This window comes from Lynx canadensis, chromosome D3 (genome assembly GCF_007474595.2).
Source record: "Lynx canadensis isolate LIC74 chromosome D3, mLynCan4.pri.v2, whole genome shotgun sequence".
NCBI classification, from domain to species: Eukaryota; Metazoa; Chordata; class Mammalia; order Carnivora; family Felidae; genus Lynx; species Lynx canadensis.
Window position 1 is genome coordinate 27,377,401 of NC_044314.2, and position 25,499 is coordinate 27,402,899.

The 25,499-nt window shown below is 39.2% G+C and overlaps 1 protein-coding gene across 1 annotated transcript in view; it reads left to right on the forward strand.

The window, feature by feature from the left end:
* Nucleotides 1-7,105: 7,105 nt before the first annotated feature.
* PIAS2 (protein inhibitor of activated STAT 2) overlaps nt 7,106-25,499 on the forward strand; it is a 96,891-nt gene continuing 78,497 nt past the window's right edge. The window contains 1 exon segment of the mRNA XM_030335733.1: nt 7,106-7,261. Coding sequence (XP_030191593.1) covers nt 7,238-7,261 — 24 coding nt within the window. The 5' untranslated portion in view covers nt 7,106-7,237.

The window sequence follows — 25,499 nt, forward strand, 5'->3', positions numbered from 1 at the left end:
TCCTTTGACTCATAGGCTATTTAGAAGGGTATTTCTTCATTTCCAAAAATGTGGCGATTTTCTAGTTATCTCTTACTGAGTTTTAGTTTAATTGTGCATAGGTCATAATCTGTATGATTCCAATCCTTTTAAATTTAGTGAAAATCAACAACAAAAAAACCCAAACAACCTGATTTTAAAAATTGGTAAAGGTTTTGAGTAGACATTTCTTCAAAGAAGATATACATGTGGCCCATAAGCACATGAAAAAGTACTTACATTAGTAATCATTAGGGAAATGCAAATCAAAACCATAAGATATCAGCTTGCTCCTATTAAAAAAAAAACAGAAAATAACAAGTATTGATGTCGATGTGGAACATTTGAACCCTTGTGCACTGCTGGTGAAAATGTAAAATGGTGCAGCCACTGTTGAAAACGGAATGGCAGTTCCTCAAAATGTAAAAACAGAATTACCATATGACTCAGCAATTCCACTTCTGGGTATATCCTGAAAAGAACTGAAAGCAGGGTCTCAAAGAGATATTTCTATACCCATGTTCATAGCAGCATTATTCACAATAGCCAAAAGGTGGAAGCAACTTTCTATGAACGGAATGTCTGAGTCCCCCACCACCCCCCCCCCCGACCCCAAACCCATCTGTGTTAAAGCCCAGTTCCCAATTTGATGGTAGTTGGAGATGGGGCCTTTAGGAGGTGACTGGGTTTAGCTGAGGTCACGAGAGTGAAAGCTCTAAGATGGGATTAATGCCCTTATGAGAAGATGAAGAGACCACAGCTCTTTCTACTGTGTAAGAATACAGCAAGAAGGCAGCTATCTGTAAACTAGGAAGCAGGCCCTCATCAGACACCAAATCTGCTGGCACCTTGATCTTGAACTTCCCAGCCTCCAGAACTGTGTATGTGTGGGGGGTAGTTGTTGTTCAAGCTACCCGGTGTGTGAGATTTTGTTTTGGTAGCCCAGACTAAGACACAACCTGTGTTGACATATGAACAAAATATTGTATATACATACAATGGAATATTATTCAGCTTTAAAAAGAAAGAGAATTCTGTCCTATGCTACAACATCGTTGAACTCTGAAGACATTATGCTGAGGAAAATAAGCCAGTCACAGACACAAAGGCCCTATAATTCCACTTACATGAGGTACCAGGAGCAGCCAAATTCATGGGGAAAGCAGTATGGTGGTGGCCAGGGGCCAGGGGCAGAGGAAAATGGGGAGTTATTTTTAGATGAGTTTTGGTTTGGAAAGACAAAGAGTTCTGCAGATGGATGGTGGTGATGGTTACGCAACAGCGGCTATTCTTTTTTTTTTATTAAAACATTTTATTTTAATATTTATTTTTGAGAGAGACACTGCGAGTGAGGGGGAAGGGCAGAGAGAGGGAGACACACAGATTCTGCAACAGGCTCCAGGCTCTGAGCTGTCAGCACAGAACCTGATGCGGGGATCGAACTCACAAACGGTGAGATCATGACCTAAGCTGAAATTGGATGCTTAACTAACTGAGCCACTCAGGCACCACAACAGTATGACTATTCTTAATGGCAGTAAGCCATACACTTAAAATGGTTTAAGATGGTAAATTTTATGTGGTTTATTACAATTTTTTAAATTGTTGAGACTTGCTTCATGGTCAGTGTATGTTTAATTTTTGCAGATGTTCCTTAAGTGCTTGAAATAACACATTTTCTGCACATTAAAGTCACTTGGTTGAGTTTGTTAATCATGTTCTAACAAAAATCTAGATCTTTAATGATTTTTTCTTTGCCTTTTTGGATCAATTACTAAGGTAGGTATGGTAAAATGCTTCACTGTACTTGTGGATTTATTCTATTTCTCATTGTGGTTCTATATGATACATGGAAGTCATGCCATCACTTGCACACAATTTAAAACTGCTATATTTTATTGGTGAATTAAACTCCCTTGGGAAATCCCAAGTATGGCCTCCCTATAAGGTATTCACAATTCATTTATAGTCAGTTCCTCCTGATCTAGAGGCAGTTTACTGGTCAGCAGTCGTTTTTAATTTTTTAAATGTTTATTTTGAGGGAGAGCACATGAGAGTAGGGGGCGGGGAAGGTCAGAGAGAGAGGGAGGGAGAGAATCCCAAGCAGGCCCCGTGCTGTCAGTGCCGAGCACAATACTGCGCTCAAGCTCACAAACTGAGATCATGACCTGAGCCAAAATCAAAGTGGGACACTCGGGGGTGCCTGGGTGGCTCAGTCGGTTAAGCCTTTGACTCTTGGTTTTGGCTCAGGTCATGATCTCAAGGTTCTGTGGGTTTGAGCTCTGAGTGGGGCTCTGCACTGGCAGCAAGGAGACTGCTTTGGCTTCTCTCTCTCCCTCTCTCTGCCGCGCCCCTGCTCACACTGCCTCTGTCTCTCAAAATAAATAAATAAACTTAAAAAAAAAAAAAGAGTGGGACACTTAATGAATTGAGCCATCCAGGTGCCTCCAGAGGCCATTTTTTAAATCATAACACTCTATCAGTTTCCAGTGAACAAAGTTGGAAAGTTAACTGAAGGTCAAGTTCTCATGCAGGATGGGAAAGGGTTTTGTTACCCTTTCACCTAGTGTTTTTCATCAGTCTGGAAAGTCTCAGGTTTTCTTTCTCCTCACATATTACTTCTGCCTCATTCTGACTTTCTTGTTCTTTGAGGACTCCAATTAAACATCTTTTGGACCTTTTCAACATCATCTCATGTCTCCATGAGATGTCTTCAATATTTTCCTAGGCATTTTCCATTTTTTTTTCTTTTGTTTTCTCTGTACTTCCTTCTGACATATGTTCTGGTTATTGTCTCCTAAACTGTGTGTAATATACTACCAAACCTATGCATTGAGTTCTTAAACCTCTCAATTCTGGAATAGAGTTTCTGCTAGGTTATTTTTTTAAAACCTTTTATTTTTTAGTGCAAGCATGCTTTTTATTTCAGTCTTCTGACTACATGTTGGTCATGTTATTTGGAAAATTATCTGTGTCGGGTAATTTGAGGTTTGGGGTGATGATATCTTCATCTGGAGAGAACTTCAGTTTGTTTCTGCCCAGTGCCTATAGCTTGCCACTCTAGGCCCTGTTTATTCAATATACAAAACTTGAGATTTTATTACTGTTAAACCTGATTGCAATCTGTGGAAGTGCTGATTGACTCCTGGTTCATCTTTACCCTATAGGGTCTTGTATTAAATATGTGGGGTGTTTATTAGACTTTCCGTCTTCTGTGGCACTACATTTAGACTTATTTCTCTCTTGCTCAGCAATCCTGCAAAAGTCATAGTTACTTTATAGATTTTACTTTTGGATCATTAAATGCCTTCAGGACAAATGTTTGGTTTCACTGCCTGGAATACTTCCTTCTAATATTTTGGCTGGATAATTCCTTATACAGTATTGGGCATGTGGTTCTGCTTTTCTAAACCCAGATTTTTATGTTGGTTTTCAGGTGGTGAGTTGGATCAAATGACCAAGTTGTTTATTATATATGCTGTGTGAAACCATCCTTGCATTACAAAGGTAAGAGCTGTTTATAAGTTAGATGGAAAAACTAATTTTTGTCTAGTTTTGGCATCAAAAATTATTATAGCACTTAAAAATAAGTAGAGAATGTTGCTTCATTTTTTAGTTCTCTCTATAGTATTAGAAATCAGATCATTGGTTGCTTCTTGTGGGAGCTTTGACTGGGAAGGGGCAAGAAGTAACTTGGAACTTTCGGGGCTGATGGAAATGTTCTGTATCTTGATAAGCATTTTTCAAAACTAATTGAAGAATTTACTTAAAATATGAGGATTTCATTATATGTAAATTATGCCTTAGTAAAAATTATTGTTCAAATATTAATAATTGTTGAATCTAGTTGGGATATATACAGGTGTTCATTGTATTATGCTTTCAACTTTTCCTGGTGTTTAAAAATTTGAGGGGCTCCTGGGTGGCTCAGTTGGTTAAGCTTCCCACTTGGGCTCAGGTCATGATCTTGCAGTAAATGAGTTCGAGCCCTGCATTGGGCTCTGTGCTGACAGCTCAGAGCCTGGAGCCTGCTTCGGATTCTGTGTCTCCCTCTCTCTCTCTCTCTCTGCCCCTCCCCAGCTCACGCTCTGTCTCTCTCTCAAAAATAAAACATTAAAAAATAAAATAAAAGTTTCAGAATAAAAAGTTGGGGATATGAAGTTAAAAGATAAATTCATTGTTCAGTTTCTTTCATATTAGTTTCAATAACGGTCAAGATCAAACACTATCAGAAGAGTGTTAAGGAGTGAAGAAATGTGATTAAAATAGATGTATGCTTGGCAAAGGAAGAAAGGTGGCTTGGAAATATAGGAGGCTTGAAAATCATGATTATACGGAGGAAGAAATCAGTGGAAAAGAGAGATGTTGAGATCAGGGAGGGTTGATGGGTTTAGAGATAGGAAGGAAAAGGATTAACAAGACAGGTGCTTGGAACTGAATTAAAAACTTCACTGCATGGTCCAACCACGTTAAGTCTTTTCTAAAGACACTGGTATATATTACATGGGTATATGAGAGTCTCTTAATAATTTTATTTTGGTATGTGTTTATCAGCTGTTTAGATATAAAAAAATCATCACCTATTGCTTTGTAAGTTCATAAAGTCATGTATCTTAACTCATTTACTCCTTCACCATCCTGAGTTCAGGAATAATCATTCTTGTTTTATAGATTAGAAAATGAGGTTGTGACTTTGCTAAAGTTACACAGCTAATAAGTGAAAAAGCCACTCCTGAGACTTTTGACTTCATGTAACCTTAGGCCACTTTAATTACAATACTGAGGTTTTAAAATTTGAGCTAGATTAAGGGGGTGGATCAGTCAGGTAATTGCCTTGAACATCAATTCATATAAACTGTTGACACATTCTATCATTGAAAATATGAGGGGGGGGGCACCTGGCTGGCTCAGTTGGTGACGTGTGTGACTTTTGATCTCAGGGTGGCAAGTTTGAGCCCCACATTGGGTGCAGAGATTACCAAAAAATAAAATCTTAAACAATAGGTAATAAGGAGAAAATTGCATTTAATGTAATTCCCCCCTGGGGTAATAGTTCTGTGTGTGGCCAGAAGTGGTACTTTGGTATGTGGCCTCAAGTGGTGGTAAGGTTACCACACCTTCCTCCTCCCAACTCTGCTCCAAGGACATTTCATGCCACATTATAAGGAAGTTAGATTCAAGTAAGTGCAGGGCTTTCTTTCTCATGAGTAGGATACACAAATTTAGACCAGAGCTAAATTGTTTGTGACAGTAAAGAGACAGGCGTCTTCTCTACCCTTTAGCACTCAGGCCTTCCTTAAAATAAGTATTGGAATGAGTATTCAGAGTATAGTTTAGAAAAGATGCCAAGTTAGTAATCTGGTCTAGGGAGACAAAGTAGCATCGTATTTCAAATGCTAATAGCAAACCCATCTAAAACTATCTGAAACAGTTATGGAAGGGTATTGGCTTATGCAAGGTGACAAGTACAGAGGTCAAAGTTAATTCTGATATTGTTAAGGTGATTCTTCTCCATGAGTTGGGCTGGCCCCGTAGCAAAATAGAGCACTCCACAAGCTAGAAAGTCTCATCTCTCATCACTGCATAAATGGGCCCACTCGATCTCATTGGCAAAGCCTGAAAATGCCCTGTAGTAGTGGATTTACAGGTTCAGTTCTGACGTAATCACGTGGCAAGGAAGACATTAGTTATTATTAGGCCTGTCTGGGGCAGCACTTAGAATTCTTTGCAGTCAAACCTGCCTAACCCTATAATGAATACTACAAAACAAGCCTCAGTGAGGCCGTGCTTCTCTCAATTTTGTGTGTATGTTGGTCCCTCTTATGTGCTGTAAGCTTCTTGATGGAAGGATTGTATTCTATTCTATTCATCTTTGTTATTCCCTCAAAGCTCCCAGTTCACAGTGGCCTTCACTTAACGCCTGTTGAACAATGTTAAACTCCACTGAGGTATAAACCAAGGCCTAAGCAGAATCAGCGAAGATCGAGGATGCGCCACGCTAAGACCCTAAAGTTCATGGTAGAGAGCCAGCGTTAGAACCCACTCTAGATACTGTTCACCCTTTCTTTTATTCATTAAACATCCAGGAAGGAATGGGAAGAAGCACTAGGCAGGAACCGGATTAAACAGGGCCTTGCAAATTATAATAAGCGTTTTAATATTCTGTCGTGGGTGGGTTTCATCCACTTCTTCAAAGAAATTTGAACCCTGTACTTGGTCCGGTGAGTTTTCTCAACAGCTTGACTCAGCATCTTCTCTCATCCTTTATCAGCACGTCAGGGCTGCCATCGAGCTTCCTTCCATCTATTCTGCCCTTGGCATTTCATTCTTTCCTAGCTATCTGATTTCCCTGACCCCTCGACTTTTTAAAAACCAGGGTTCTTCTGAGCGCTCTTATTTTGCTCTCTTATTTCACGTCTCCCCAGTCCCACCGCCCGGCCCTCTCAACTCTGCAGTCCATGACATTCAGTCGCCCTTGAAAGTCTGAAGGAATCAGCCAGGTTAGTACTTTGAGGATATTACCAATCCAAAGAGATCTCACCCATCCTGCACCATTAGATCGGAACAATGGCTTACCCGACACCCATATTTTGATTGTTCCGCTACTACAATGGGGGATGGTTTTATCTGCGGCTGCTTCCTCCAGCTACAGCCACCGTGTGGAAGGGCACCGTTAGAATTTTCCCGAAATGTTGCCGCCAGGAGTCAGGAGTCCCGTTCACCTCTTCTTCCTCTCCGCCGCTCCCCCGGGCCAGGCGCTCCCGCGGGCCGGCCGGTAACGCTCAGTCGCCACCGCGCTTCCAGGGGAGGGAGGCGCCGTGCGGGGCCGAGGGGTGCACGGCCGCAGGCCCGGGCGATGGAAGGCGTGCGGGAGGCGGGTAGGCCGCGGGAGAGGGCGGGAGCTGACGCGCCGCGAACGCCGCGCGACGGGAGCCCGGGCGGAAGACGTGGGCGGAAGGTGGTGGGCCCGAGGGTGGTGGGGTGGGGGTGGGGGCGCCGGAGGGCGGGGCCCGCGCGCCCCGGGGGCGGAGCTCCCGCGCCGGTCACGTGACAGGCCCGGCGGCGGCAGCGGCGGCGGCGGCAGCGGCCGCGGCGTCTTCAGCGGCGCCCAGTGCAGGATGGTGCTGGAGGCGGCGGCGGCGGCCGTGGTGGCGGCGGCGTCGTTGGCGGCAGCGGGAGGGGGTGCTGTGGCGGCAGCGGCGCCCGCGGGTGGTGTAAAATGGCGGATTTCGAGGAGTTGAGGGTAAGCGGGGGCGCGGGAGTGGAGAGCGGAGGCCGCGGGGGAGGGGAGGGGAGGCGGGGAAGCCGCAGCGTCGCCGGCCGCCACCTCCTTGTTTCGCGGGGACCGGTTGGCGGAGCCGCTAGCCCGGCCCGAGTCCGAGCGGGCGCGGGCGGGGGAGGGGAGGGGAGCGAGGCGGCCGAGGACGCCCGGGCCGCGCGGGGGCGGCGGACCCTGGGCCCCGGCCAGCGGTCGGTGGGTCTGGCCGGGGGTCCGCACACCTGGCGCGGGGCGGGGGCCGCTGTCGGGAGGGGCTCGTTGGGGACCCTCCTGCCTCGTTTGAGGGCTGAGGTGGGAAGCGGGATTTGCTTTTCCACCTTTACGGGGTGTACGTGTGCGTGGCGATTCAGAAGTCTCCACGTTACTCACTTGGTGGGAGACTGTTTTCTGAAACGTGAAGTTGCGTTTAGGAATCCTCTCTTGTGGCTGATGCTACTGTTTAGTGAGATCTGTCACGAGAAAGGCCCCTTCCACCTACCAGTGCTGCTTCCTCTTGGAGAGAAGCGTGGTCTTTGGGGGAGCATTGCTTTTAACAATCGACCTTAAACCTTGAATATTTTCTTAGTGCGGTGGTAGAACACCCGCAAAGGCCGTGTTGTCAGGAGGTTTGTGAACTCGTTTTGCTCTTGAGGGAAAACATTTTTTCTTCGTAGCCTTAAAACAAGGTCACAACTTTATTGTTGATATCTTTGTATAGTAGAGGTTTGAAAATGGGTGTGCTGGGGATGGAACGGAAAAGATAGCTTTCTCCGGGCTGCTAACCTTCAGAGTCCTCAACTGAAACAAAACTGTGGTAAACGAACAGAATTTATGTTTTACGAATCCCTGAATTATTGGCGACGTAAATGGATTACTTAAGGACGAAAACCCTGATTTAAAAAAAAAAAGTCAAAGTAGAGATGAATGTGAACTTGAAATTAACTGCAATCTTTTTGCGTCACAGAGGTAGGATATCAGGGTTACTTTTTTGGAATAGAAAGGAAGAGGAATCCGATAAAAGATTCAGTTTTGTATGTTTATTGTTTTTTCGACGAGAGATGGAGTCGGGGAAGGATGTTGGCTGCTTACCTGGATGATACAGTGGACATCAGCAAAAGAACGGATTGGTGATTCCGATCTAAAGGGAGAGTGTGTTATAGTTTGCAAAATACCTGCCATTTTCCCGTCTTTTGTTTCAAAAAGAATTGCTTAATTCCTAGTGAAAAGTGCATTAATGCATTTTATGCCCCATGTTAGTTTATGCAGAGAACCTTAACAGTAGGTTAAGGGGTGTTCGTGTTTGTAAGTGTAAGGGTTTTTGTGTTCAGAGCCCCAGCTGTGGAGCTTTTAACACCTGTGGAGCTTTTGAAACAGCCAGGCCTGAGCCTCAGCTATGTAAATTAATACGTTAGGCTTAGGATTGGTTGAGAAAACTGAAATTGAGGCTATTTTTTTTTTTTAACCTGCAGTATCCTCTTAATTTTTGCGTAGTAGTATATGCATACAACTTATCCTCTTCTAAGGTTTTTGTTGATGAAAATCTTTCCAAGACTTGTGTTAGACTTTTATAAATGTTGTTGGTCAATCTTAATAAAAAGGGGAGGATTTATTTACCGGTAGAGGGCACAAAGGGCAGTCAGTGCTGAGGTTCTAAGTGGAACTGCAAAGTGGTTGGCAACCAAGCAAGCTTTTTTTCTCTTTGGGTCTACCTTTCCCTTCTTCCTTTTCTCTTCCCCCACCTCCTTTCCCCCTTTGGCCCTCTCCTTCTTCCCCCTCCCTCATCTTCCCCTCCACAATTTGTTTTGTGGGTCAGCTGCATCATCTCTTTCTGTAAACCAGCTGTCTTTGCTTCTCCCTATACTTGATGGAAGATGGCCCCTCTTGCACAGTTCACATCAGGTGCCCAACAGAGACTGACTGGGGAGAGTTTTCAGAGGAGGGGAAGGTGTGCAGATAGATGCTGGAAGAGTCATCAATCCCAGTCTTTGCCTTAGTTGCTCAGCAGCACCCTCTACATTTAAAGGTGCACTGTCCCTCTCTGTGCCCTGCCCCCCCATTTCAAACAGTGATGATGATAATGATAATGGCAGGTATCCATTGTCATATAGTGGCTATTACATGCCTGGCTGTGGTCTAAGCACTTCATATACTTGTTTAATTCTCAGGACAGTTGTAACAGAATTGTTAGAAGAAATTGTCAGAAGAAATTGAGACAGATTGAATAACGTGACACAGCTTGAGCTGGAAGACCTGAGGTTTTTAACCTCAGATATGTGGCTTTAGAGTCTATCTTGTGTGCAGTTTCCTGCAGGTCCACCTGGTGCTGCTAGCCATCATCCTGCAATCTGTGAGCTAAACTGAATGATAAATAGCCAATGCCCTTCTTGTGTGACATATAATACTGGAGGGGAAATAGGACAGCTGACTGAAAATCTAATAGAAAGTAAAAGGGGAAGAAACATGTAGGGCATTCTAAATGGTCTCTGCTTCAGAATGTATTCTGAGGATCAGAGAGATAGTCAAGTAAATTAAAGGACCAGGAAAAATAGCCAGCATTAGTTTGTTGGTTAACTTGGCAGTAGAAAAAATAGCCGACCTGGATGTCACGTATTTGGCTGCTAATTCTGCTGCTGAAGGGATTTCCATTATCTTTAGCCATCATCATTCAGGGCTACTCCCTAGGGGCATGTATAACCAGAGCAGGTCACTCTGGCTCTGCTGCCCTCTCCTGTACTGGAGGTCAGGAATGCTGGGAAAGGTCATCCTCACTGTTCTTTAGTGACTCCTGTGCCTTTGCTTTGTAAGCTTGGGGTGGGGTGGGGGATATTTGATGAGGCAACATCTGTGGAACCTTAAGAGGCTGCCAGAGGATCTTAGTTTTTGAGACTGCTGTGTAAGCCAATACCAGAGTTCTTGTCCGGTCATAGCAGAATATGGCAGTCCTATGCTTTGCTGCTTTCATTTTAATAGAATACCAGCACACCTTTCTTCTAGTTCTTCTGAGAGAGAGGGTCTGACTGGCTGAGCTTAGGTGAGCATCCACCTGTGTTCTAATCATCTATGGCCAGAAGGTTAGAGTCCTATTACGCAGACCTGACTCATGAGATTATCTTGATGGATTGGGGGAAAGGAAAAAGCAAGTTCTCAGTATGGAAATTGTGGGCTGAGCAGTCAAGGATGATTATAATGTGTCATGTATTTGAAACTTTCAAGGTGCTAGAGAAGAAATTATTCAATCCACTGGTTGCCCATTTATAGCATTTATGTTGGTAGAAGTTTGTGAATTTACTAGTTAGCTAGTTATGAAAAAACCTGGGACAAGCTCATAAGATCTGATGGCCTGGGCCTCTCTTATTGCCACCTTCTTTTCCCCCCACAATAGTCTGTAGCAGAGCTAAGCACATAGGCAGAAAAGTGGGGGTCCTGAAGTCCCTCATTCTTTCAACCAGAGTGGCTTTTTTTGTAATCCTTGTCTTTCTCTTCCCGTTGCGTAATTGTATACTGTGGGCTGCGGGTGCAGTCTTTTGGCAGTCTTTCTTAAAAAGGTTCCTGCTAGGGGTACCTGGGTGGCTCTCTAAGTGTGCAACTCTTGGTTTTGGCTCAGGTCATGATCTCACGGATCGTGGGTTTGAGCCCCGTATCGGGCTCATGCTGGCAGCAGAGAGCCTGCTTGGGATTCTGTCTCCCTCTCTGTCTACCCCTCCCCTGCTCAAGTGCACACAGTCTCTCTCTAAACAAGTAAGTAAGCAAATACATAAACATTAAAAAAAAAAAGGTTCCTGCTACTTTAACCTCGTTAGTCCACCCTCCTTACTTCTCACCACCTGAGTGTGGGGATGGAGGGGGGATCTATTGCAGTAATTTTTTTTTTTAAGTCTCTTTTTCTTGTATTCCTCATCCTCATCCTTTTTGTGCATTGAGTTTATTATCTCTGTGTGTGTCAGAACGAGAGTGAGTGTGTGTGCAAAGTCTTGGTGTGTATTTGGGCAAGTGAAAGTGAGTGATCATAACTTTCTTGACAGATACTGGTAAACTAGATGCAGAAGATTGTTTATGCTGAGTCTTAAGTACTTCTACAACAGCGATTTTCTACCTAGAAAGCTTGAGGATTTGTTTGGTTCTTTACACCTAGGAAGACTTGCCATTCTGGTAGCTTCAGATGCTCTTGGGATGTAGAGGGAGCGTCAGAAGTGAATCGGGGATTTGAGGTTAGAGTTCTTCATCTTTCATAATACCCCCCAACTAATGGGCAAGAAAATAGACTAATATATATGACAGATGTAACAGAATACCGTATGATTCAAAGCCATCATTGGACACAACTAAAATTTCAAAGATGACTTCACTTGAGATCTTGCCTATGAAAGCAAATTCTCACCTCAATATTTAACTTAAATAGATAATTTTTAATAGTAAGCCAAGATATTGTTAGCTATAGTAGATATTTTTGCATTGGTTTGGTCCTTAGGTCCGTCCCCTCCCTCTAGTAAACATGAATATCTTTTCTGATAAAGCTGGCACTTTTCTAAGTATAATATTGTCCAAATGTTTCTCTTTTCTCGGCATTTTGCCTTTGTTTTTCTGGATTGCATCTTAGCTAGTTTATTTTTAAATTTTCTTATTGAGATATAATTGACATACTATAAAATTCAGCCTTTCAAAAAATGTTTATTTTTGAGAGAAATTTGGGGCTGAGATAAATTGAGAATTATATCTCAATATACATATTGTATATGTATACAATATACATATAATGTACATATACAATACCTATACAATATGTATATTGAGATATAATTCACATGCCATAAAGTTCAGCCTTTAAAAAAAAAATGTTTATTTTTGAGAGAGAAAGGGGAGGGGGCCGTCAGCACAGAGCCCGGCATGGAGCTTGAACTCACAAATTGTGAGATCATGACCTGCACTGAAATCAAGAGTGGGATGCTTAACTGACTGAGCCACCCAGGCACCCCTAAAACTAAGCCTTTTAAAGTAGTTTTGGTCTATTCACAAAGTTGTGCAAGCATCACCACCATAATTCCAGAACATTTTTATCACCCCAAAAGAAACCCCATACTCGTTAGCAGTCACTTCCTGTTCCTTCTTTTGCCCAGCCCTCAGATTCCGGTAATCTTTCTGTCTCTATGGATTTGTCTGTTTTAGACATTTCATAGAAATAGATTCATACACATGGCTTTTTGTGTCTGGCTTCTTTCATTTAACATAACCTTTTCAAGGTTCATGTGGTAGCATGTATCAGTGCTTCATTCCTTTTTCATGGGTGAGTAATAGTCCATTGTATGGAATATACCACATTTTGCTTATTCATTCATGAATTTATGTACATTTGGGTGATGTCCACTCTTTGGCTAGTATGAACATGGCTAGTATGAACATGTGTATAAGTTTTGTATGGACATACATTTTCAGTTATTTTGGGTAGTTACATAGGAGGGGCCTTATTGGGTACATGTGGTGACTCGGTTTAAGTGTTTGAGGAACTGCCAAACTTTCGCTACGTCATTTTACATTCCTGCTAGTAGTTATGAGTTCTGATTTCTCCATATCCTCACCCACACAGGTGTAAAGTGGGCTCTCATTGTGATTTTGATTTGCTTTTCCCTGGTGACTAAGATGTTGAGCATCTTTTCATGTGCTTATTGGCCATTTGCATGTTTTCTTTGGAGAAATGTCTATTCAAACCCTTTGCCCATTTTAATTATTTTATTTTATTTATTATTATTGTTTTTTAATGTTTATTTATTTTTGAGAGAGAGAGACAGAGACAGAGCACAAGCGGGGAGGGGCAGAGAGAGAGAGAGAGAGGGAGACACAGAATTTGAAGCAGGCTCCAAGCTCCGAGCTGTCAGCACAGAGCCCCACGCGGGGCTGGAACTCACAGACCGTGAGAGCATGACCTGAGCCGAAGTCGGACATCCAACTGACTGAGTCACCCAGGTGCCCCAAACCTTTTGCCCACTTATAAATTGGGTTTTTGTTTTTTAAGTTCAACTTCTTTAAAAAAAAAAAAATTTAACGTTTATTTATTTTTGAGACAGAGAGACAGAGCACGAACAGGGGAGGGGCAGAGAGGGAGACATAGAATCTGAAACAGGCTCCAGGCTCTGAGCTGTCAGCACAGAGCCCGACGCGGGGCTCAAACTCACGGACTGTGAGATCATGACCTGAGCCGAAGTCGGCTGCTTAACCGACCAAGCCACCCAGGCACCCCAAGTTCAACTTCTTTATATAGTCTAGATACATGTTTTTTTTTTTTTTTATCAGATACATGGTTTGCAAGTATTTTAGTCCTTTTTATGGACTGTCATTTAACTTTCTGCATAATGTACTTTGAAATACAATAGTTTTTACATTTTGACAAAGTTTAATTTATCACTTTTTTCTTTGATAAGAAAACATTGCCTGATCCAATATCATAAAGATTTATGTTTGTTTTCATGTAAGAGTTTGTATTTATAGTTTTAGTTTTTACATTTAGGTTGTTGATCCATTTTGAGTTCATTTTTGTTTATGGGGTGAGGTAGGATTCAAACTTCTTTTGCATGTGGATATCTAATTGCCCAGCATTATTTGTTGAGTTTAAGAAATTGCACAGTGGAAATAAAAGTGATGTGTGGAATCATTTGGTATCATAGTCCAAACTATTCTTTATGAATGTTTACTTTGAATCCTCTGGTAATGTGACTTTTTTCCTAGACTTTATTGGAAGAGTGGTTTGACACAAGAATTTTTGTGACTTTGCAGAGAACAGTAAAAGCCTAACATAGCCATTCAGAGTGCTCCATTTGATTATTCATGCAGGTCAATAAAAGCAGTTCTTGATAATGTTGCCAGACAGTTGTTGTTTTCTTTTTTTTCTCTTGCTCTCTGTCTTTCTCTCTCCCTCCCTCCCTTCCTTTTTGATATTAGCTTTGGGATGAGTAGCTCTTGACTGTATGACCGTGGCCAAGTTATTTCACTTTTTCTTTAACCTGGAAGGTGGTTTTAATAATAATTTTTTTAAGTTTATTTATTTATTTTGAGAGAGCGTGCGAGCTTGAGCTTGGGAGAGGTAGAGAGAGGGGAAGGGAAAGAATCCCAAGCAGGCTCCATGTCGTCAGTATGGAGCCTGATATGGGGTTTGAACTCATGAACTGTGAGATCATGATGTGAGCTGAAATCCAGAGTCAGATTCTTAACTGACTGAGCTACCCTGGTTTTAATAATAGTTTTTATTCTTTGCTCCGTTCCTCATTCCCCCCCCCCCCCAAATGAAAGCAATACTGTGTAGATAGTACAGAAAAACTCCTAAGGGAAAGTAAAAGCCCTTCCTTTCTTTCCCAGTAGGTTCCAAGGTTCCATTCCTGATGTAACTGCTTTTAACCGTGTTTGGGGTTTTTATTTTTGGTTTGGTTTGGTTTGCCCTGGTCTCTAGTCACCGCCCCCCCCCCCCCCAATTTGGTCATTTGTTTCTTAAATTCCACATGAGTAAAATTGTATTGGTCTCTCTCTGACATATTTCACTTAGCATAATACTCTGTAGCTCCATCGGTGTCATTGCAAATGACAAGATTTCATTTTTTATGGCTAAGTAATATTTTTGTGTGTATGTGTGTGTGTGTGTGTGGCCAGCCACATCTTTAACCATTCCTGTATTGATGGATACTTGGGCTTTTTTGTAATTTGTTATTGTAGATAATAATATTGCTGTAAACAATGGGGTGCTTGTATCCCTTTGAATTGGTATTTCATATTCTTTGGGTAAAAATCTAGTGATGCGATTGCTGGATCATAGGGTAGTTCTATTTTTAACTTTTTAAGGATCCTCCATACTGTTTCCCAGAGTGGTTGCACCAGTTTGCATTCCCAGCAACAGTGCAGGGAGGTCCATTCCCCTTTTGCCACATCCTTACTAACACTTGTTTCTTGTGTCATTGATTTCAGCCATTCTGGCAGGTGTGAGGTGATATCTCGTTGTAGTTTTGATTTGCATTTCTTGATGATGAGTGATGTTGAGGATCTTTTCATGTGTCTGTTGGCTATCTGTATTTTCTTCTACCAATTACATTTTTTTTTAAAAGGAGATCTGTTTTATTCCTCTTTGCACACATCAGTGTATGAAGGTGGCTATCTCCTGACTCCATACATCTCTGACACAGAAATGCTCCCTCACATATGCCCAGTTATTCACCCCTCTTCAGTCTGGGAGAATTGGCAGTTAGTGGGTGGGACAGAAGCTTTACATCTCAGGAAGGTGTTTTTTGTTTTTTGTTTTTTCAACATTTATTTATTTTTGGGACAGAGAGAGACAGAACATGAACGGGGGAGGGGCAGAGAGAGAGGGAGACACAGAATCGGAAACAGGCTCCAGGCTCTGAGCCATCAGCCCAGAGCCCGACGCGGGGCTCAAACTCACAGAACGCGAGATCGTGACCTGGCTGAAGTCGGACGCTTAACCGACTGCGCCACCCAGGCGCCCCTGTTTTTTGTTTTTTGGAGACATTTTTGTGGGAAGTTTTGGGTCAGGGGGAAAGATAAGATCCAAGAATGGGTATTCCATCCTCCATGTTCTTGGGGAAATCCAAATCCCAAAGGTTTTCTGAAGAAAGGCATCTCTCAGCAACCCAGGAAGGGAAAGAGCTCAGACCTACTGCCTACATGTAAGTCTGAGACAGAAGAGGGGGTTAAGTGGCAGAGATTACAGACCCAAGGCAGAGGAGTGAAATGCTTGTGGGGGAGCGAAGGGGACAGAGCCCGAGAGGCCCAAGTCGTAAATCCCACCCCCTCCCCAGTTTTGAGCAAAAACTCTTTTTTGTTTCTAATTCTCGTGTTAATTTTACTTTTTATTTTATTTTATTTTTTTACATTTATTTATTTTTGAGAGACAGAGCACAAGTTGGGGAGGGGCAAAGAGAGGAGACACAGAATCCGAAGCAGGCTCCAGGCTCTGAGCTGTCAGCACAGAACCCGATGCAGGGCTTGAACTCACAAACTATGAGATCATGACCTGAGCCGAAGTCAGACACTTAACCGACTGAGTCACCTAGGCGCCCCTAATTATTACTTTTCATAATAGTTAAACTTCTGTTTCTTGACTGATCAGTTTTAGACAACATCTTTTCAGTTCCCAGTTCACTTCCCTTTGTTCCTCCTACCTCCACCCTTTGTCTGCTTCTAACCTTCATTTTCTGTTGCATTGTCAAGATTTATAGCTTTTATATTATAACTTTTCTAGGCTTTTCTGTGCTTATATAGGAAGATTGTAGAAATTGAGTACTGATGGCCTTTGTAATATGTATCCTGATAGAAATATTAGTCACTGTAAAACCAAGTAATGTGGAGCTATAGAAGAGCTTGTGTTGCTAAACCTGTGCTCCTTTAAGGAGAAATGTAATAAAGTCCTGCTTGGGTGAGGAGAGCTTATGGAAATTATTTTTTAAATTTAATATTATAATGTGTTCTTATATGTAACCATTCAGCTTTTCTTGAAGGTAGGCTTGCTGGAGCTCTCAACCTTCCTTTTCTTATTTGGGCAGCTTTCTGTCTAGTTCTGCTGTACAGCTGTCATCCTGGGCTTACATTGTACTCCTGGATTAGGTCTGTTGCTTGAATCCCGTGTCTTTTTTAAATTCCTTTTTTAGTATTACTGGAATGTAATCATGAATAGTTGTTTTAGTAAGGACACGTGATGAACAGTCTTAATTTCTTCAGTATCCGAAAAATGACTTGCCTTTGTTCCTGATTGGAAGTTTAGATGTAGAACTATAAATTGGTAGTATGGTTTTTCCTTACGGATTTTGAGAGCTTTACTCTAGGAATTTAAAACATCCAATATTGCTAATATAGGTCCAGTTACAAATCCGATGGTTATCCTTTTGTAGTCATCTTGTTTAAAATCTTTATGGTGATCTTTTTATCTTTCGTATTTTGTGAAATATGTCTGGTTGTAAGCCTTTTTTCATTCTTGGGGGAGTTACTTTTCAATTCTAAGACTCACCAGGTCTGGGGACTGTCTTCTATTTCTTTGATAATTTCTTTCCCTCCTTTTCTGTTTTCTGTGAGACTCTTGATGGGTGAATGTTGGACTTCTAGATTGATGTTTGTTTGTTTATCTGAAGGTTTCCTTGGTTTTGTTTTTGAACTCTTCTATAGAATTTATTTCAATGATCGTATTTTTAGTTTATAGAATCTTTTATTTTCTTCTTTCTTTTTTTTTTTTTCTTTCTTTCTTTCTTTCTTTCTTTCTTTCTTTCTTTCTTTCTTTCAGTGGCAACTTGTCTTCTTTTTATGGGGAAAAATGCCTTGAACTGAGGATGCTAGTTGCTTTAAAAAGGTCTCTTGAGACAATTTTCTTATTGTAATCGTGGTTTGTGTATTTGGGTACACCATGCTACCCTTTTTTATTTCTTAAATGTTTAAGTTATTTCATAAATACAAAAGATTATTTATAACAGGTAAAGGTACAGGTAAATAAACATGAATATAGCCATCATGTAAGTTAAGAAAATAGTTCATTAGGTCAGCAGGGTGCCCTTTCCTGGTTTAATCCATGATAACATGATATCATGTTATTTTATAGGTATATAAAATCATGTTATATCTATGTAAGTTTTTATGTGCTTAAACATTTTATACAAATGGAATAATACTGTATTTGGGGTTTTTTATTTATCATTGTTTTTAATTTTCCACTGTATGAATACCACTTTATCCATTCTCTTGTTGGAAGTTTGTGTAGTTTCCATTTTTTTCCTATTACAGTCTCTCACGTTCCTTATCTACACTTTGGAAATCCAAAAAGTTTTGAAAATGCAAAAAAGAAAAATTCTATAAACTTACCCTGCACTGATGTGACACTGTTTGGGAATTTAGTGATCTCATTTAGTATAAATATTTGTATATTTCACCATACAAATTCTAGGAGTAGAATTGCTGGGATTTAAGGGTATGTGTATCTTCAAATACTGGATGATGCTAGATTGTTTTCTAAAGATTGTGTCAATATTTGCTCTCTCCATCAATGCAGAAGTTTTCATTGCTTAGCTTTCTTGCTAACACTTAACTTTTATCAAATTGAAAGTTTTTGCCAATGAGTATAAAATTTCACTTGTTGGATTTTAATGTTCTCCTTTGGTAAGAAGGTGAGCATCTTTTATTATGCTTATTACCATTTTCTTAACTCTTCGGAGATTCTAATTGTCTATTCTGTGTCTTTTGCCTGTGTTTGTACTAGCATAATTTTTTTTTTTTTTTTTTTTTTTTTTTTTTTTACTAATTTGTAATAGTTCTACAATCGGATCTGTCTGTGCTTTCTGGATTCTGATCTCTTAGTCTGTGCTAACAGCACCATCAAATTGTCTTAATTTCTCTTAACTCTGTAACAACTTCCACAAAAACTTCTGTTGCTCTAGGGCATTCATATAGAAAATACATAGATCGTGAGAGTACAGCTGAATGATTTTTTTTTAATATAACCATCTGTAGATGAAGAAATTGTACATTACCAGTACCCTAGAGACTCCTCTTGAGTTCCCTCCCAGTGACTAACCTCTGCCTCCTGAAAGATACTACTGGCTTGACGTTAGTCTTAGATTAGTTTTGTCTATTTTTTGAGCCTTACATAAATGGAATTGTCTGATGTATATATTGTTTGCGTCTGACTTTTTTCTCAATTTAGTTTACAAGATTCATTTGTAGGTAGTTGTAGTTTGTTCATTCCTTTCCACTAGCAAAATAAGGGTTCCAGTTGTTCCATGTTCTTTCTTGTCTACTCTTTTAGTTTTAGACATTTTGGTGAATGCTTGGTGATTTTAATTTGCATTCTCCTAATGAGTAATGATTTTAAGCCCTTTTTAATATATTTATTGCCCATTTGTCAGTCTTTATTAACATGACCTGCCAGATTTTTTGCCCATTTTTGGGCCATCTGTCTTTTTCATACTGATTTGTAGGAGTTCATCATATATCCCAGATATCAGCTTTTGCAGGTTTATATTTTGTTAGTAATCTGCTCGATTCCCCAGCCCTATAAGTCTATTCAAAGATCTTGACTTCTCAACCTATCCATTGCCCTTTACCCATTGGCAAATATTTCTAGGCGAAAAGAGGCATCAAATGTTGGACTCTATTTTCTAGACTTCCCTTCTTTCCACAGTGTTGGCCTCTCACGTCCTTGCTGACTTGATAGTGCTTCATGCCTTCAGATGGATGTTTTTCATATTATATTCCGTTTTTAAATTTTCACAGAGAGGGTTGGTCTCAAACTGTTTACCCATCATTGAGGGATAAGAAGTAGGTCAGTTCCTCCTCCCTTGTAGTTCTTGAGGGAACTTCTTGGCTGTTTGATCCTCTGTATAATTTTAAAATCATTTTTTTTAAGTTATGTAGACGCATACAAACATGCACAATCTGTTGGGATTTTGATGAGAAATGCACTGAATCTGTAAGCCAGTTTGGAGAGAATGAAATTTTCTTAACCATGAACATTGTGATCTTCATTTATTTAGGTCTTTTACAATATCTTTCATAAAGTTTTGTAATTTTCTTCCATTAAGCTATTGCAAATATTTTGTTAGATTTATTTTTAGGTGCTTTATTTTTTTGTATCAAATCATAAATTATGTCTTTTCATAATTTTCTACCTTGCTGGTGTATAGAAGCACAATTTGACTTTGTGTAACAACCTTGCTATACTCCTAAATGTGATAAATTATCTGTAGAATTCTTTTGGATTTTCTGTGTAGACAGACCTATCTGTGAATAATGACCTCTTTGTTTCCTCCTTTCCAATTCTTATGCTTTTTTTTTTCTTTCTTTCTTTTTCTTGTCTTAATGTGCTGGCTAGGATCTCCAGTACAATGTTGAATAGAAGCGGTGATGGGGGCATCCTGATCTTGTTCCTGATTTTAAAGGGAATGCTTTCAAAGTTTCACAGTTAAGTATGATGCTTGCTGCAGGTTTATTGTAGATAATCTTTTCAGGTTAAGGATGTTCCTTTCTATTACTAGCTTGCTAAAGGAAAAAAAAAAGTCTTGAATGGATGTTGAATTTTATCAAAAGCCTTCTCTGCATTTTTTGAGATGTTTTTCTTTTATAACCTGTTAACATGGTGAAATACATATAATTTCAAGTATAAAGTCAACCTTGATTTGTTTCCTTTTTCATTATTGGACTCAAATTGAAGATAGTGAATTTAAGTTTTTTCTGATAATTAGTAATATTGACTTATAATTAAAAAAATACATTTTTCTTCTTGTGGAAGAATTTATTTAAGATTAGAGTGATCTGTTTAAGTGTTTGGTAGACTCCCTGGTAAAATTGTTACTGGTGTTTTCTTTGTGGGACACTTCTTAACCACTGATTCAGTTGCTTTGGTTATAGGATTGTTCATATTTTCAGTTTTCAAGCCAGTTTTGGTAGGTTATACTTTTATAGGAAGTTGTCCATTTTATTCACATTCTTGAATTTATGGTATTAAGTTGTTAATCTCTAATTTTGTAGTCTGTAGTTAATGTCCCTTTTATCTTTTTTTCTTTTAATTCCTTTAAAAAAAAAACTTCTTAAAAAAGAATCAAATCCCTATTTTTTTGTTTTTGTTTCTGTTTTTTAATGCTCTTCATTGTTTCCTTCCCCCATTCGTTAATTTCTGCTCTTTGTTTCCTTAAACTTCTTTTGGGTTTATTTCTATTCTTTTTCTAATTTCTTAAGTTGTACGCCTTTTTAATTTTCAGGCTTTTAACGTAGGTCTTTATTGCTTTGCCTGCATCACACAAGTTTTGATGTGCAATAGTTTCATTATTTTTCACTTGTAGTTTACAATTTTCCACTTTGAATTCTTTAGTTTATGAGTTATTTAAAGATTTTATTTCTAAACACATGGGAGTTTCTTTAGTTGTTGATTTGTAATTGTGTTGGGTTAGGAAGCATGATCTGTATGCTACTAATCCTTTGAAATCTCATAAGACTGTGGTCTGTTTTTATTTTTGTTTGTACATGGAAGAGAATTTGTATTTTGCAGTAGTAAGCACAGTTTTATACATGTCTGGTAGTCAGGCTTGTTAATTCTGTTCAAATCTTCTGTATGTTTTTAGAGAGCCGAAGTATGTTAATCTTTTAGCAGAATGTTTTTCCCCCCAGTTTTTTTCTTGTAGTTCTACCAGTTTTTAAAATATATTTGTTACTAGTACATGGAAGTTTAAGCATGTATTTTCCTGTTGAGTTGGAATATTTATTCTATGTGGTGACTATGTCTATGAATGCTTTTTATATGACATACTACTGTTTTGTATTATACTATTTTCTTCTGGTCAGCTCACTTTTTCTGATTTTTAAAATTCTCCCTCCTATATTTTTGTGTTGTTTTGTTTTAGTTTTCTCTCTTGTGAATATCATGCTATTGAATTAAAAAAATTAATCTGCTCTGGTAGTCTTGGTCTTTGTAATTTTTAATTAAACTTTTTATGAAGATAATAGTTTGCTCACAGTTAAGAAATAGTACAGAGACATTTCATGTAGTCTATACCTAGTTTCCCATAGTGGTAACATCTTGCAAAACCATATCAATATCACAAGGATATTGACATTGACACAATCAAGATATGGACCATTTCCATCACTATAAGGATTCCTCAGTATTGTCATTTTTATCACCACACCCACTTTCTTCCCATTCCCTTAATATCTCGGACCCACTCATCTGTTCTTCATTTCTATGGTTTTATTTTTTCTAAGAATGTTATATACATGGAATCATACAGTATGTCACCTTTGGGTTTGTTTTTTGTTGCTTTGTTTTTGTTTTCATTCAGCATCATTCTCTGGAGATTCATATGTGTTGTTATATGTATTAATAGGTTTGGATTTGTTTAACCATTTACCTGTTGAAAGACATCCGTGTTTAGAGTTTTGGGCTGTTACAAATAAAAGTACCTTAAGATTTTGCAAAAGTTTTTTTGTAAACATAAGTTTTCATTTCTCTGGGATAAATATCCAGGAGTGCAGTTCCTGGGTTGTATGGTTATTGTATATATAGTTTTTTAAGAACTTGCCAAACTGTTTTCCAGAGTGGCTGTACCATTTTACATCCCTACCAGCAATGTATGGAGTGATCCAGTTTCTCAGCATCCTCGCCAGCATTTGGTGTTATCACTGTTTTTCATTTTAGTCATTCTGGTATGTATCTAGTGATCCTTCCGTGAGGTTTTAATTTGCATTCCCCTGGTGGCTATAATGATACTGAACATATTTTCATGTGCTTATTTTTTATCTGTATATCCTTATTGATGAAATGTCTCTTCATGCCCTTTGCGCTTTTTTAAATTGGATTTTTTTTCTGTTGAGTTTTGACAGTTCTAGATAATATTCTAGATACCAGTCCTTTGTTAGATAATGTGGTTTGCAAATACTGTTGCCAAGCCTGTTGACTGTCTTTTCATCTTTTTAACAGGGTCTTGCAGAGCACAGGTTTTTAATTTTGATGAAGTCCAATGTATCATTTTTTCTTTTGTGGATTTTGCTTTGAATGTCAAGTCTAAGAACTCTTTGCCTAGCCCTGGCTCTTGAAGATTTTCTTCTGTATAGCTTTATTCTAACATTTAAGTCCATGATTCGTTTGGAGTTAATTTTTGTATGAAATGTAAGACATAGTGGGATGCATAATTTGCTTCAGCACCATTCGTTGAAAGGCAGTCTTTCCTCCACTGAGTTACTTTTGCATCTTTGTCAAAACCTCTTTGGGCATATTTGTGTAGGTCTGTTTCTGGGTTCTCTGTTCTGTTCAATAGACCTATGTGTTACTTCTGCTAATAACACATAGTCTTGATTACAGAGCTACGTTGTGAAATGAAATAGACTGATTTCTATTTTTTTAAAATTGTTTAAGTTCTTCTAGTTTCTTTGTCTTTCCAGAAAAATTTTAGAATAATCTTATCTATATAAAGAAGTCTTGGTGGGCTTTGGGCAGAAACTGTGTTAAATCTGTGTCAGTTTAGGGAAAATTGATGTAGTTCCTTTGTTGAATCTTAAAAGCCATGGAGAATCCATTCATTTAGATTTTCTTGGACCTCTTTCATTAGCATTTTGTAGTTTTCAGTATATAATTCCTGTGTATGTTTTACTTTTAAACATGCATTTTCATTTTTTGGGGAGTGATTATGAATAGTATCATGTTTTTAACTTGTGTTTTTACCTGTTCTTTGTTAGTGTATAGAGATGTGATTGGTTATTTGTGTGTTGGTCTTGTGTCCTGTGACCTTGTTGAAGTCAGTTATTGGTTTTAACAGTTGTTTTATAGAGTCTTAAGGGATTTGCAAATACAGGCAATTAAAATTTTTTTTTCTTTCCAAACTATATGCCATTTATTTCCTCTTCTTGTCTTTTCCCTTATCCAGAACTTACAGTACTATGTTGATTAACAGAGCAAGAATCAGTATTCTTGCTTAATTTCCAATTTTGGGGTGATGTGTTCAGTCTTTTCCCATAAAGCGTAATGTTAGCTCTAGATATGTTGTAGGTAATTTCTATCAAGTTGAGGATGTTCTATATTCCTGTTTTTCTGAGAATTTTTGTTGTGAGTGGGGTGTTGAATTTATTAAATTCATTTTCTGCATTGACTGTTTTGATCATAGGGTTTTCTTCTTTTAGCTATTAATAAGGTATACTGCATTGATTTCAAACATTGAACTAGCCTTGTATCCCTGGAATAAACTTCACTTGGTCGTGGTATATAATTTTTTTGTATATTACAAAATTCTGTTTGGTAACATTTTGTTAAATATTTTAACATCCATAGTTGTGATGGATATTGGTTTGTAGTTTTATTTTTATACTACTTTTGTCTGGTTTTGCCATCAGGGTAATATTAGATTTATAAAATGAATTTAGAAGTATTCTCTCATCTTCTATTTTCTGGAAGAAATTATATCAAATTAGTGTTAATTCTTTTTTTTTTTAAGTTTATTATTTTGAGAGAGAAACAGAGAGATAGTGCATGCATGGGCAGGGCAAGAGCAAAGGGAGAGAGACAGACAGACTCCCAAGCAGGCTCCATGCTGTCAGCACAGAGCCTGATGCAGAGCTTGAACTCAAAAACTGAGATCAAGACCTGAGCTGAAACCAAGAGTCGGACACTTAACCTACTGAGCCACTCAGACACCCCAATATTAGTTCTCCTTTAAATGTTGGGTAGAATTCTCCAGTAAAACCATTTAGCCCTGATCATTTCTTTTTTGGAAGTTTTAAAATTATGAATTAAATTTCCTGAGTAGTTGGTGGGGTATTAAAATTATCTATTTCATTTTGGGTGAGTTGGGTAGTTTGTATTTTTCAAGGGATTAGTCCTTTTTTTTTTTTTAATATTTTTAAAAGTTTATTTATTTTTGAGAAAGAGAGTGCAAGTGAGGGAGGGGCAGAGAGAGATTGAGACACAGAATCTGAAGCAGGCTCCAGGCTCTGAGCTGTCAGCACCGAGCCTGACATGGGAGCCTGGCACAGGGTGAGATCATGACCTGAGCAGAAGTTGGATGCTCAACCTACTGAGCCACCAAGGCGCCCCAAGTCCTTTTCATATAAATTGCCAAATTCCTGTGTATAGAGTTGTTCTTAGTATTCTTGTACTATCTTTTTGATGTCTGTGGTTTCTGTAGTGATATCTCCTAATCTTGCTGTTTTAATTGGAAAGTTTATTTCATTTTTATTTGTTGGGATTATTGATGTATTTATATTGTATTTGTATTTACTCCTTTATTCTGTGCTATCCATTTTTTGTGTGTTTTGTCTTCCCATCTGTTTTCTTGCCACCTTTTGGGCTGATATTTTCCTGCCCTCTTTCTCATGTTTCCTGCCATTTGCTTTCTCACGTACTCTTAGAGTTTTCTTAATTTTCTTTTGAAATTTTAATACGTCTAAGACTAAAACTATCCTATTTTAATCTACAGAATACTTCAACCTGCTCTCCACTCTACCAACCTACACACATACCATTGTTGTCTGGCAGTTTTGTTCTGTCATTTCTTAACCTCACAAATTTGATACTGTAATTTTATATAGTAAATATATGTTTAAGCTAATCGCCTCGTTCCTGGGTTTGTCATTTTCTTTGCTTATCATTCTGCTACCTTAGATTCCTCTGGTTCAGCAGTGATGAGCTTTTTACTTTCCCTTCCCTGTGTTAGACATGCTTTCTTCCTCAAAGGCTTTTGCACCTGTTGTGGCCTATGCTTTGGAA